Source organism: Myotis nattereri (genome assembly GCF_964212035.1).
Source record: "Myotis nattereri genome assembly, chromosome: 14".
In the NCBI taxonomy this organism is placed as follows: Eukaryota; Metazoa; Chordata; class Mammalia; order Chiroptera; family Vespertilionidae; genus Myotis; species Myotis nattereri.
In genome coordinates, this window is record NC_138089.1 from 31926397 (window position 1) to 31941688 (window position 15292).

The 15292-nt window shown below is 35.5% G+C and overlaps 1 protein-coding gene across 1 annotated transcript in view; it reads left to right on the top strand.

Moving 5' to 3' along the window:
• PIK3CB (phosphatidylinositol-4,5-bisphosphate 3-kinase catalytic subunit beta) overlaps positions 1-15292 on the top strand; it is a 140241-nt gene that overhangs the window by 78772 nt on the left and 46177 nt on the right. Inside the window, exons 9-11 of the mRNA XM_081106160.1 lie at positions 8722-8973; positions 11544-11640; positions 14219-14349. Of these exons, the coding sequence (XP_080962286.1) occupies positions 8722-8973; positions 11544-11640; positions 14219-14349 (480 nt within the window). The remainder of the gene's footprint in view (positions 1-8721; positions 8974-11543; positions 11641-14218; positions 14350-15292) is intronic.

Genomic DNA, 15292 nt, shown 5'->3' on the forward strand with positions numbered 1-15292 from the left:
GCAGACATACATTTGTTTAAGGAATTAGCTCACATGATTATGAAGTTGGTTAAGTCCTGTAATCTATAAGGTTAGAGGCAAACTGGAGACTCAGCTGAGAGTTTAATTCTAGTGTGAGTCTGAAGGCTTGAGAGCCAGGTGATGGTTTTGAGTAGTTCCTGTTGAAGGCTGGCAGGTTCAAGACCCAGGAAGAGCTGCTGTTTCAGTTCTGATGATAGGAGAAAAGCTGATAAATCACACAGGCAGGAAGAATTCTTTCTTACTCTGGGGAGGGTCAGCTTTTATTTATTTATTTTTTCTATTTATTCTTTAACAAATTGGATTAGGGCCACCCACTTAGGAAGGGCAATCTACTTTACTCAGCCTACCATTTGAATGTTTATATCATCTAAAATCCCCACAGGAACACCCAGAACATTTGGACACCCCAAGGCTTAATCTTAAAGGAAAGCATTCAGTCTTACAACTTTAAGTATAATGTTAGCTGTACATTTTTCGAGATGCCCTTTATTCAAGAAATTCCCTTTCTTCCTACTCTGCTGAGAGTTTTTATCCTGAAAGAGATAAAAAGGGGTTGTACTTTGTCAAATGCTTTTTCTATATTTACTGAGATGATTGTATGTTTTTTACATTTTAGTCTGTTAATTTGATCTTAAAAGGTTGAAACCAACTTTGCATTTCTGAAACATTCTCCACTTGGTGAAGATGTAGCTTATACATTTTTTGATTTGTTTTATTAATATTTTGTTATAGGTTTTTATGTCTATACTCAGGGAAAATATTGGTCTGCACTTTTCTTCACATGTCATGTCTTTCTCTGATTTTGGTATCACGATAATGTTAGCATTATGAATTGAGTTGAAAAGCCTTCCCCTCCTCAATTTTCTGAACAAGATTATGTAGGATTGGTATTATTTCTTCTTTAAATATTTGATAGGATTTACTCCAAGCCATCTGAGCCTAGAGTTTTCATTGTAGGAAGGTTTTTAATTAGAAATTTAACTTCTTTAACGGATATGTAGATTTTCTTTTCCGTGTGTGTCAATTTTGGTAATTCTTGTCTTTTGAATAATTTATTTTAAGTTGTTAAATTTATTAGCATTAAGGCTTCTCCCCCCTTCCCTCCTCCCCGTCCCCTCTCCTCCCCTCACCTCTTCCCTCTCCACCTCCCCCCTTCTCGGCTTCCTTCCCCCATCCCCTCGCCTCTCCCCTCCCTACCCTCACTAAAAAATATATATATATATATAAAAAATTTATTAGCATTAAGTTTATAGTAGCCCCTTAAATTGGTTTTCTGTTGCTGGGTAACAGATTACTGAAAATTTAGCAGCTTAAAGCAATATCTGTTTATTAGCTCACATTTCTATTGGTCAGTAGTCTGGGCATGGTGTGGCTGGGTTTTCTGCTTGTTCTCTTTACAAGGTGGAAATCCAGGTGGTAGGTGGGCTGCATTCCTTCCTGAAGGCTCTGGGAAAGAATCTGCTTCCAAGATGATTCAAGTTACTGGCCAAATTCAGTTCCTTGCAGTTGTAGGACTGAGGTTCTAGTTTTCTTGCTGGCTTTTGGCTGGGGATTACTCTCAGTTAATAGAGGCCTCTTTCAGGTCCTGTCCATATGGCTCTCCCCATTTTAAAATCTAGAAATGGAGAATTTCTCAAGCCTCAAATCCTTCTCACTGTTTGAATCTATTGCAAGGATTTAAGGGCTCAGGAACTAGGCCCCTAACAGATAATCTCCCTTCCTTAAAGCCAGCTATATCATAAAGTATAACCTAATCATGGGAGTGAGATACATTATATTCACAGTTCCAGGTGATTCTCTGTAGTCTGTAATGAAAATACTAGCTGTTTAATGAGGATTCACTACTCTGCCTGGCTGGTACTTGAATGTCTTTCAACCCTGTGAGAGTGCTTAGAGTTCTGTAGCATTCAGCTTCTTTCCTGGTCAGTCTCTTTTCAACCTTGTGACATTTCGTTTTTCTGGTGCGCATCTCAATATGTACCAGAAGCCTAAACTCAGGACTGCCTAAATCTAGAAGATGGTGTTAATGCAGTCAGAAAGCATTCAAGAAGCCCTCATATTATCACTTATGTGGGAAAAGTGTCTTCTAACTAGCAGAGAAAGTTCTCCCCATTTTACTCCTCCTTTTTTGTTTTCTGTCCTTTTCTCTGTTCTCATTTGCCCCAGTCTCTAAGAAGTCCTGTGGCAACAGCAACACCAAAGGGGACAGGCTTAAAATGCAGAGTTGAACCTTCTTCTTTGATTGGAGGAGTTGTAATCTCAAGAGAATGTGGTAAATCCTCATTGATCCCCCCCACTCCCCTCCTGTCCTTCCTGCTGTTTGGCATAGTTGCAGGAAGTGTGGGTGAATAAAGCCTCAGCTTTCTGGCTGGATGACAAGAAAAGGGGAGCCCTAACAACTAAAGTATACTCGAATGAATGCAGACTGCGAGAGCTTGGGAAAGCAACCCCTTTAAATGTTTGTATGTTTATGCTTATATGTTTATTGCTAAGCTGTTCATTGTGGATCTGAGTCTTACTACATAGTTTGAGAACTGAACAATAGCAAAAATCACTACCCAATTCTCAGACTGGTCCCTGTGTGATGAACACACAGGACAAATTCAAATAATCCTGCAAAGAATTTGAAAACTGAACTGGTATTGGAACCACAGCTCATTGAAGGCTTGTTGGAACTTGCAGCATGAACTTAATCATGATCTCCTAAAACAAACATTAATTTTCTCTGTAGGATATAAATGAAACCCAGAGTAGTATAACATAATGATCAAAATGTCTTGTAGACATTTCAAAATTAATTGGCTTTTAAATAATCAGGAAAATCTTGCCTAGCCGGTGTGGCTCAGTGGTTGAGCATTGACCAATGAACCAGGAGGTCACAGTTTGATTCCCCTGTCAGGGCACCGTGCCCCAGTAAAAGACTCAATTCCCAGTAGGGAGTGTGCAGGAGGCAGAGGATCGATGATTCTCTCTCATCATTGATGTTTCTATCTCTCCCTCCTCCTCCCTTTTCCTCTCTGAAGTCAATAAAAACATATTTAAAACAATAAATAAACAGGACCAGGAAAATCTGAAGTTGTATGTACAATGATAATAACAGATATCAATGCTGAGATGACATAGATTTTGGAATTATCTCACAACGTTATTAAAATAGTTATAAAAATATGCCAACAACTAAGGGCAGTTATAATTGAAAGTAATGGAAAAATAGAAATCTCAGATAAGAAATAGAAGGTATAAGGAGGAACCAGATGGAAAATTTAGAAATGAAAAAAACAACAACTGTAATTTAAAGAACTCACTGAATGGATTCAACAATGGAATGGTAATGAGAACAGAACGAGTCAGTGAAGTTGAAGATTAATAATAAAAAAAAATTTCCAATTTAAACAACAGAGAGAAAAATGATAGGGAAGAAAAAAGCTGCAGAGCCTATGACTATCAGAAGGTCTAACATTTGTGTGATCTCAATCCCAGAAAGCAAAGAAAGAGTGCAGTTCAGGAAAAGTGTTTAAAGAAATTATCACTGGGAGCTTTCCAAAGTTAGCGAAAGATATAAATATTATGACATATTCAAGAAGCTCAGCAAACCCCAACAAGAATAAACTTATAGAATTCCAAGCCCAGATATATCCCATATTTCACACTTATTAGTCATAAATCACAACTCCTCATAGCCTAGTTATATGGGTCTCAGCACTCTTAACCTGCTAAAATATGTGCAACCTGAGGAAAGAAATTGTATCTTAATCTTTTTATCTTCTTATTTTAGTGCCTAAATCCTAAGTAAACTTTTGTATAATGAATTAATAATACATTTTCATGTAGCTATAACATCTTTATATCCTTAGTTAAAGGTAGCACATGGCTTCTCCCACAAATAAGAACAAATCTGTCTCTTTACAAAAGTGATATACTTCATGAAACTGAGAATTTCAGCCTACTATTTATGCTACTGCCCCCCCCCTCCCCATTTTGGTGTCTAATATCTAAAGGCAAAAATGTAGTGGATTTTGGCCATATTGCCAAATTAGAAGGAAATTAAGTGTTGATGTTGGGAAAAAGTTTCATATCTTGCCTAAAACAGAGCATTTTTAATTGGTGAGTTCAGGATTACAGTCTGTGTATGCTGGGCACACCCTTGCTGGAGCACAGTGGCAAGGCCTTTGCATTATAAAGCCTGCCTTCTCTTGCTCTCCCTGTGTTCTGGGGCTTGTGAAAATGTGTCTCTTTGGAAGTTTACTACAGTCAGACAATAAAATGTGTGACTGTATTAAGCATAATGGTGGCTTTAAAATTCTGCACTTTTCAGTCTGAAGATGACCCAGACCAAACATCAGGAAATGGGACAATTTTGACAACATTTCACATGATAGAAGTTTAGGGAATGGTTTTTCTTACTGCTTTTTCTGAAAACAAAACCTTTAATATATCTGATACCATGGGAGATTTTAAGTTCTGAAAACAGAATTTTTTTCATTTTATTTTAAATATAGATTAATTTTTCTATTCTTTTTAATCAACTTGACTCTTTTAAAGAGATTTCTCAAGCAGACATAATCTTAAATTTAAGTCACACTTTGACTATTAGATAATGAATGATATTTCAACAGATTTCTTCAAAATGTGCAGGGTCTCGTTATTGTTACCTTGCCCAAGTTAGACTCATTCTTTATTGTTATTCTTTTCCAGATCACACCCTTTACTGTTTCTGTTTACAGCTAGTATAGAACTTTTCTATTCATCATATTTGAAGGGTTTTTTTTTTAAGCTTTCTAGCCATCTGATCCATAATTTTACTTCATTTCTTATGTCAGAATTTTGCCAGAAGTTGGTTGGTGGAATTATAACTAGCATTTTTTGTTTTTATTTTAAAATATTGACATTTATTGAATACTTATGTAGTGGGCTCTTGTATTTCCCTGTTTTAAGCCCAGCAGTTTATTGTAAATAGCTTGGATTTATCATAATAACGTTGAAAAATAATTTTTTTAAAATAATTTAAAGTCATAAGTCTTCAAGGTCACTGAGAGTGAAAATTGAATATCATTTTTGTCCTAAAATTTCTAACTTCCATTATATCATACACAAGATGCAAAATATGTTTTATGTATGTTTTGTCTTACTTATGATTTACTTACTTTCATTTCACAAGTGATTTGAGTCAAATGCACTTGTTCTTTCTCTCTCTCTCTCTCTCTCTCTCTCTCTCTCTCTCTTTCTCCCCCCCCCCCCCTCTCTCACACATATACACACAAAATATACAAAGTTTTGACTTTTTAAAAAATAATTGAGGCCCTGGCTGGTGTGGCTCAGTTGGTTGAAGTGTTGTCCCATGCACTGAAAAGTCATGGGTTTGATTTCCAGTCAGGGCACATACCTAGATTATGGGTTCGATCTCCAGTTGGGGTGCATATGGGAGGCAACTGATCAGTGTTTTTCTCTCATATTGATGTTTCTCTTTCTCTCCCCCTTCCTCTCTCTCTAAAGTCAATAAACATATCCTTGGGTGAGGATTAAAAAAAATCTTTAAGAAATAATTGAGAAAAAAATAATTGAGGATATTTAATGGCCAAAAAAGTCAGGAGCAAGATTCACAGTAGGTATGTATATACAGTAATAAGAATTTGTGTAATTGCTTGATGTGGGCTACAAATTTTGCTCTCACCTTGCAATATAGCTAGTAGTCAAAGCAAAGAAAACATGATCACTTGCAATATTCAGAATCTCCTAAGGTAAAAACAAACTAGCTATTCATGTGTTTATAGCTCATCCTGATACTGAAGGAGACACAGTGGGTGATAAAGTGAGCACCATAACCACTGACCGCATCATAATAGTAGTAAAATAATGTTCCACATATTTGTCCCTTATAACACGTTTTACTGGGTTAAAAAATATTGACAGTACAATTCAGAAAAAGTTATTCTATGAGACACCAAAATAATTCAGTCTGAGTACTATACTCAACCAGGTGATGGTTTATCCTTAATTGAATGGTAACATTTGGACTTTCCTAAGAAACATATATGGTGTATCTTTTAGGAAATTCTATGTATATTTTTACTCAAAACTGAGATTTGAGGTAAGGACTAGGCTGCAGAGACTTTGTTGTGGTCCTTTAAAGACAGTTATCTATAAGAGAACAAAGCAGATATACTTTGATCAACTGAGCCTAGAAGAGAATTAAAGTAGTTTTATTATGGACATGAAATTCCTAAGTGGGAATCATGTATTAATAGATGTCAATCCCCCAGCCCTCCCTGTATATATACCTTTACATTGGAAATTTGTGGAGTGTCAGTTGTGTATGAAATAACCTGCATTTTGCGGGAAGAAAATAATCTTCAAGGCTTGTGCTTCACCCCAACAATCCCATCCTCCATCTGCCCCATCCACAGCTTTATAATTTAGTAACATTTATATCTAGATGGCAAGTATTGGATTCTGATTTTTACAGTATCTGCATAATTTGATCTTCCTTATTATTTATCTTATAAATAATAGTGGACCAGTATTTTCATTGTTCTAATGTTCTATAGCTCCTAAATAGACTAGATTGACAGGAGGTGTCCTTCAGACATGTTATTATCCTCAAGTAACAGAAAACCTGACCACGAAAGTAGGATAAATAGGGCTTTAAAATTATTTTTATAGTTTTACTGTATGTGAGGCTCATCTCACAGGATAGTAAATGACGGAAGGAAAGGTAAATAGTTCTTGCAGGGATGAAAGGGTAACTTCACATTTGTGATTGGTCGGTCGTTTGGCGTGGAGGAGGGGCACAGGCAGTTGGTTTATCCCGGGCATGGGCTTCAGGTGAGTGTTACAGGGAAAGACAGGCGCTTGCAGAGAGTGTGGGCAGAGTGAAGTCAGACATAGCTGACAGAAAGGCAGGGAGGGGTTGGTCATTGAAATGGAGGCCTAATGAGCCTCCACACAGGAGAGCTTCCTGTGTGATGTATACCTGAGGGGAAGGAGGGGAAATACTGTGGTGCTTTTGAGGCCAAGTAACTCAGAGATTAGATGGATTATTGGCTTCGGGCATGTGGACCCTGCCTCAGCACTCTCAGTGCTTTCCTCTCACTGGGCATTCTTCAGTTCTTGGAAAACAGTTACAGATAACTTCTTTGTAAGAAAATTGAAAAACATACCACCTTTGCTTATAATTCTCAAGACTTCGCCCAAATATCTCCTCAGTTCCAGACTTCTATCTTCATACACATTTCTAAAGCAAATTTATATCTAAAGTCACCAATTCATTCTCTTCCCTCTTTCTTCTGCCTTTCCTATTATGTTTGGTAAACCAGCTAGAGTTGCCCCTCTCTTTCATCGATTATATCTGATCAATTGATCACATACTGTTGATCCTTCCTTAATATCCTTTACCCTCCATTCCTTCCTTCTGACTCTATCATAATTCATAGTTCCAGCCTGGACTGTCTCTCCCTGAATTACACCCTCCCTAGAGCTCTTCTTGCCTCTCTTTTCACACCTTACCTTGAACCCTAGCATTTCTCCTCCCTGAAGAAAAAGTGTTGTGTTTTGTTTTTTGTTTGTTTGTTTTGTTTTGACATAATAGCTTTTTTTTTTTTTTTTTTTTTTTTTAAGTATTTTCAAGTGGTCTTTTAACTGTTTAACTTATATTTGGGCGTAATAGTTTTAAATGGCACTGACTTGGCTGTTAGCCTCTCCAACCCAAGCACTTTGAGACTCGAGCTGTACTGGACTGTTCTGGGTTCCTAGGCATGCCAGGGGAGCTGGTCATTGTGCAGGCATTAGGCACTTCCTTTTCTTTACCCGTTGAATTCTTTTTAAGATAAAGTTTGGTACAAAAGTGCTGGAACCTTTTCCTAACCTCCTGATGAATTCAAACTTCCATTCATTGTGTGTTCTTTAACTGATGCTCAATCTTCCTGAGATATGTTAGGAAGGAAAACAAAACTTAGAAATCTAGGTTTTGTGCTTTTTCTTCCTACCTTCCATATAATTTTACTGACACCAAATGCCATTTATTGTGCGTTTCATGATGGGTTCATTTCTTAATTGCTTAGAAAAGAATTGTTAAATGATTCTTATAGGCAATTAAATTTTTCTTTAGAGAATAAAGTAATTATGAAAATGAGAAATCATGTGTTAATATGCTTTCTTATTCCTCTTCTGTCTTGGCTGTTAAAAATACTAATATTGTCTGTTTCTCATAGTTTAGATATTTTGAGTATAGCATAAAGGTAGATACAGAGATTTTTTTTTAAAGTACTGTTGTATAAAATTTTTTGTAATTTTTCTTACCATATCTTTTATAAATTAAATAAGAAATTCCCCAGACTTTTAATCTAAATTTTGGGGAAATATCATTTACAACAGTTTAGAGACATGGACTTAAACAAAGGTTGCTTAAGGCTATGGTTACTCAATCTAGAAACTATTTAAATAAACGGAGAAAAACATGAATGGTGTTTTCTTAACAGTAATACCAAAGATATCATTTCTATTTTCATCCATACTTTTATTAAATTGAATGAGTTTTAGGTTGATTGTGGACATGTGCTGTTATGTCTGTGTTATAAGACCTTAAATTTAAATCATCCAGCTTGCTGCTTCTCCCATATATGTTTCTTTATTCTCCGAAATGAGAGGTGTGGCAGTGGTACAATATTCATGAATCTGTATTTGTTTTTGTCTCCCTCCTTACAGGTTCATGTCAGGGCTGGCCTTTTTCATGGTACTGAACTCCTGTGTAAAACCATCGTAAGCTCAGAGATATCAGGGAAAAATGATCATGTTTGGAATGAACCACTGGAATTTGATATTAATACTTGTGACCTGCCACGAATGGCTAGATTATGTTTTGCTGTTTATGCAGTTTTGGATAAAGTGAAAACGAAGAAATCAACTAAAACAATTAATGCCAGTAAATATCAGACCATCAGGAAATCTGGGAAAGTGGTAATTATATACTAACTTCTGAAATTTTTAAAAAATGAAGTAACTTAATGGAATAATATTATAATGAAATAATTTTAAGACCCTTTGACATAATTGAGTAATACGTATAAGTGAAATTAATATAACTTTGGTCCCTAAGAACTGATTTCAAAAAGATAATAAATCTTTTTTATGTCCTGCTCATTCATTTCTCTTTTGGCAAATTTATTTTAGTAAATATCATACTATAAGTGCTCTGTTATAAATGTTATACTTTTTAGGAGATACTGATGAAAAAGAATAAAGACATTTTAAAAATTACAGATCAGTCTCTTAACTGAAATTTCAGGTGCCACATGTTTGAGAATTAAGGATTTTGTGTATTTTAGAAAGATCATAGATCGTTATATTTCATTCAACACACCTTGGGGGTCTGGAACTCAAATCTGTAATCAAACACATCAGTATCTAGAAGGAAAGTATATGAATAGTCACATTAAATGAGGCAAATATTAATTTCATGTTATTTCTTTTTTTTTAACTATCAAATGAGTTATGAACAAAATTTTAGTTTTCAGTTTCTTCAATTTTGAAATCGTAAATAAAGGATGGTACATATTTTCCCATATTCTCTTCCATTTCATATTTTTAGTCAAGATTCCCTCCCTCCCTCCATTCTTCCCTTCCTCCCTCCCTCCCTCCCTTCCTTCCAGAGAGAGGAAGGCAGAGGGAGAGAGAGATAGCAACATCAATGATGAGAGAGAATCATTGATTGGCTGCCTCCAGCACACCCCCTACTAGGGATTGAGCCCACAACCCAGGCATATGCCCTTGACCAGAATTGAACCTGGGACCCTTCAGTCCACAGGCTGACACACTATCCACTGAGCCAAACCAGTTAGGGCAGTGATGGCGAACCTATGACACGCCTGTCAGAGGTGACACGTGAACTCATTTTTTTGGTTGATTTTTCTTTGTTAAATGGCATTTAAATATATAAAATAAATATCAAAAATATAAATCTTTGTTTTACTATGGTTGCAAATATCAAAAAATTTCTATATGTGACATGGCACCAGAGTTAAGTTAGGTTTTTCAAAATGCTGACATGCCGAGCTCAAAAGGTTCGCCATCACTGAGCTACGGCAATCATTTTTCTTCTTTTTAAAAAGTTGTGGGGTTTTTTTGTGGGTTTTCTTGAGAGATGGGGACATTGAATTTTATATCTTAAAAAAAATCTTGATTATTACATTTATCTATCTGGATTTATATACTACTAGAGGCCTGGTGCATGAAATTCGTGCACTCTTTGGGGGGGGTCCCATGGAGAGCAGGCCTAAGCTGTTAGTTAGAGCACCACTGCGCTCGCCAGCCATGCTCCTGTGGAAGCACACTGACCACCAGGGGGCAGCTCCAGCATTGAGCGTCTGCCCCTCTGGTGGTCAGTGCTCGTCATAGCGACCGGTTGTTCCGCCATTTGATTGATTTGCATATTAGACTTTTATTATATAGGATTCTTAGCATCAGAATGTAAATATTTTCTCTAATTATAGTAATTTTTAAGAAATATATATCTTTATTGATTTCAGAGAGGAAGGGAGAGAGAGAGATAGTTGGAAACATCAATGATGAGAGAGAATCATTGATCGGCAACTTCCTGCACACCCCCTCCTGGGAATGGAGCCTGCAACCTGGGCATATGTGCTGACGGGGAATCGAACCTCCTGGTTGATAGGTCGATGGTCAGCCGCTGAGGCACACCAGCTGGGCTGGTTATTATAATTTTTTCAAAATAAATTTTCATGAAAAAGTCACAGAAGAGTTACTTTCTTAGACTTTTTTCCCTCCATTGATACAGAATATTTTACTCAAAGCATTTGAGTGTTAATAAGGTTTTTTGATACACTGACTTAATTAGTCTAAGTTTCTACATAAAATCCTATCAGCTTATTGCTTCCTTTTTTAGACATATAAATAAATTCTATGATTTCTAGAGGCATTGCTTTATTCTAGTTATATATGCTGAAAAGTCTTAAAACATACAACCTGACAATATATTAGATATATTGTCTTGAATCATTAAATGTTTCTCCTCATTTTCAATGGATGTACAACATTTCATTTTTTGGATATATTATTGTGAATTGAATTGGTTTTTAGGGTTTTCTTCAACCATTTTAAAGACATTGAACATTTTGCAATATACATGTTGGGGGATTTTTTTTAAATTTTTTTAATTGATTTTTTTACAGAGAGAAAGGGAATAGGATAGAGAGTTAGAAACATCGATGAGAGAGAAGCATCTATCAGCTGCCTCCTGCACACCCTCTACTGGGGATGTGCCTGAAACCAAGGTATATGCCCTTGACCGGAATCAAACCTGGGACCCATCAGTCCCCAGGCCGACGCTCTATCCAGTAAGCCAAACTGCCTAGGGCCATCTTGGGGGATTTTATTTGTTTGTTTTGGTGGGGGATAATCTAGAACTCTAGACATTTCTAGAACTAAGATTATTGGAACAAAGGCATGTACATGTTTACACCTTAAAATTCATTCTTAGCGTATTGATGCAATGGTATCTTTTTCAACAGCATTATCCTGTAGCATGGGTAAATACGATGGTTTTTGACTTTAAAGGACAGTTGAGATCTGGAGACATAATATTGCACAGCTGGTCTTCATTTCCTGGTAAGATTTGCTTTCTAATTCTTGGTGTTAATAACTTTTGGCATGTGGACTAGTTAATGTTTCTTTATGACTCACTATTCTTTCATTTTTGTAAAATGGTCATTTCATATCTTTATTGTTTATTTTAAAACAAATTTCTATAGATTATTTTAATATACTCAAAAAGTGATTTGTGTCTGCATATATTGTGTTCAATGAATGTTTTCACACTGTAAGCATTTTATATTTTTAAGTTTTTGAGAAATTCTCCACAGGAATAATGTCTTTCTATAACATTGTCTTTTCTTTATTGCTCCTAGTTGTACTAAATTTCTACAGTAGTAGGAGGAACATTCACTAGTATGGGAAGAATAATAAAAACACTTGTTAGTTGGCTGTAGCCTGAAATTTGAGCTAAGAAGAGCACCTTCTACATGCCTATATTTTTCAAATACAGCTCAAAGTACTCCTATCAGGTCGATGGTTTTATCTCCATTTTACAAATGAGGAAAGTGAGCCTCTGTCAGTCTTACATAATTGGTTCAAACCTAGGATTTGTACAAAAGACTGTTTGGCTCTTCTCATTACTCTAGACTTTCCCAAATGTTGGACATTTTTAGTGTGTACCTTGCATTATAAGTGGGGTTTTTTCTGTCTTCATAGATATTTAGTAAAATTTTGAACTAACTTGCTTTGTAATATTATTTTGTGGGTGACAAACATTTGAAAAATGTTCATATATTAGTAGTTGCTAGCATAGAAGTTGTTTTTGGACACACACACATGTAACTGTTTTGTACATAAATTACAATTAGTTATTTATGGCTGTATATACTCATTTCACATTCTAATATTTTATGTGTGTGCATATTCTGTTGTTCCTATCCTTTCCTGCATATACCTCCAATAATTTTAACTAATCACGTTAATCCCCAATTAAATAGCATATTCTGTGCAGTGTTCTGCTCTTTGTCCTTTTGACCTTTTCTCTTTACAAAAGCAGAGTTATCGTGTGATAGTTCTAACAGTTATAATGAATAATCTTGCTTATGTGCCGGTATATATCTAAAGTAAATTCTCAGAGGTGGATTTATTGAGTCAAAAAATAAATACACTTGTAATGTTGATAATCTCAAATTGTTCTCTTAGAGACTGTACCAATTTGTACTCTTCATTTGCCTTTTTTTGTGATCACTTAAGCAAGGTTGCCTCCATAAGTTTGGGGCTGATAAGAATACTAAAATGCTATATTTGACTTTAGATAGGTTGCATTTGGTAGGACAAATAGGTATAATGCCACTAGTTAGCAAATGTAAGATCATAATTTGCCAAGAAGGTAGTTTTAGAGGTGTATAAATTATGAGGTTTGCTTCAGTCCAGTAAAGATGGAATCTGTGAGATGAGAGTGTTTAAAAAGATGAGCTAAGAATTAAGTAGCTGAAACTTATTAATTTTAAAAAGATTTTCTAGTTTGGGGAGGTAATTCTGATTGTACATACGATCTGGACATTAGGCCTAGACAGATTTTTCTCAGGAAGTATAAGAGAATAACTTAAAAATCAGTATAAGAAAGGAGAAATTCGTTTAGAGAGGGGGAGCTAGCTCTGTTCTCTCATCTTAAATTTCATGTCTCTTCAACATTTTACTTAGCTAGGAATGAAAAAGTTATATGAACTCCAGGGTTTTATGAAAACACTGAAATTCTAAGATTCCTGTGCACAATTCTGTGCATGGACTGTGTTTAGAGTGGTAGAGAAGAGGAAGGAGTGCCTTGAAGAAAGAAGCAGTTGGTGAGGTTAAAGGAATACCACTTGAATGGAGTATTACAGAAACTGCCAGAGAAGATGTTTAACTGTATCAGCAGTTATGAGATAATAAGGAACATTAAGTTTGTCAAAAGAAATGTCATTGATGACTAAAAATACCAGTTTGGGTACTTTGGTACCGTGGAAATCAGATTACATCTGATTAAGAAATCTATCTATACTGACGAAATAATGAGTCCTATGGGCCCTTAATTTTTTTTAATGTTTTTTTTATTGATTTTAGAGAGATAGGAAGCGAGAGGGAGAAGGAGGAGGGGAGGAGGGAGAGGGAGGGAGGGAGGGAGGGAAGGAAGGAGAGAGAGAGAGAGAGAGAGAGGCTGAGAGAGAGACTGAGTGGTTGCCTCCTCTGTGCACCCCTACCGTAACCTGGGCATGTGCCCTGACCGGGAATCGAACTGGCAACCTTTCGGTGCATGGAAAGACACTCAGCCAACTGAGCCATACCAGCCAGGGGGCTGGGCCTTAATTTTGATGGAGGAAGAACAGTTTCAATTATTTTTTTTCCCCAAAATTGAGACTACTTACCAAATTGAAGAATGAGGTGAGGTAGCTATTAATTTTTGTTAATTTTCTCACTTTAAAAATGTATATAAACTCAGATTCAAATTTTGTGCCAAGCATTAACAGAAAATTAGAGGCTTACTGATTAAATTGTCTGCCATAGTTCCTTAGGTGACAAACTTTTTAAATCATTTTCATGGTTTAAATCCATTAAAGTTTTATTTCATTTTCAAAAATATATTTTAAGAATCAAAATTATTTGCATGTTTTAGATGAACTTGAAGAAATGTTGAATCCAATGGGAACTGTTCAAACAAATCCATATACTGAGAATGCAACAGCTTTGCATATCAGATTCCCAGAGAATAAAAAACAACCTTATTATTACCCTCCCTTTGATAAGGTAAGATAATTATTTAAAGGGCCACTATGTGTGAAGTAATTGAATTATTAGTTCCTGGTTTATAGTTGAAGCTCTATATGTCTATTTCTATTTCTGTTTCTGTTTCAAAACATCACATAAATTGACAGCTTGGTTCAGTGGAAAGATCACTGAGCAGGGAGTCAACTCTGTTTAGTCCTGGCTTTGTCACTGACCAAGTGAGATATGTTATCTTTAGAGTTCAGGCTCCTCATTTATAAAATGAGGAAATCATAATTGTTCTCAGAGGTTTTTGTTTGTTTGCTTTTCAGTTTACAAGGCTGTAAATGCAGTTAGATGTAATTCTGAATATGTGAAATATGCCAGCATGTTGGTTCAGAGATTAAAGACATAATAACTGCTGTATTAGAGTTGGTATTCAAGAAAAGATGATTTATGTAGAATATTACTTTTAGTAGGACTTCCTATGGTACTATTATTTTTGTAGAATCTATACCAAGGATTTGCATTTCTAAACACATTTCCTTAATGTGAATGGCATGTCTTGAGGATAAGGAGAGTATCATAGTATGTCTGATTTACATGCTAAGAGAGCTAAGTAAGCTGTCATATGTTTTATCTTCAGGTGTGGTATCTTTGTTTCAGGTATGATTGCTGATTTTTATGATGAAATCTTTGAGCAAATTCTCAAATAATAATATTTCTTTTATTTCCTTAATCCATTTGCGAACCAGCTACCTTTAAAAGTTGATGTTATACTAAGTAGTATCTAATTATTCCACCTTTAAACTTAATTGTGTTTTAATGTTTAACACTATCAGACCTGTAGAGAGTAGATTTTAAAAGTAGTATGTAAATTAAATATGTAATTTAAAGTTTTTTCCTTGTATTTTAATTGAATTTTATTCATCTAAGAAATAGCTTTTCATTTCAGTTTCTTATAAAATGTTTTTCTGATCAATAA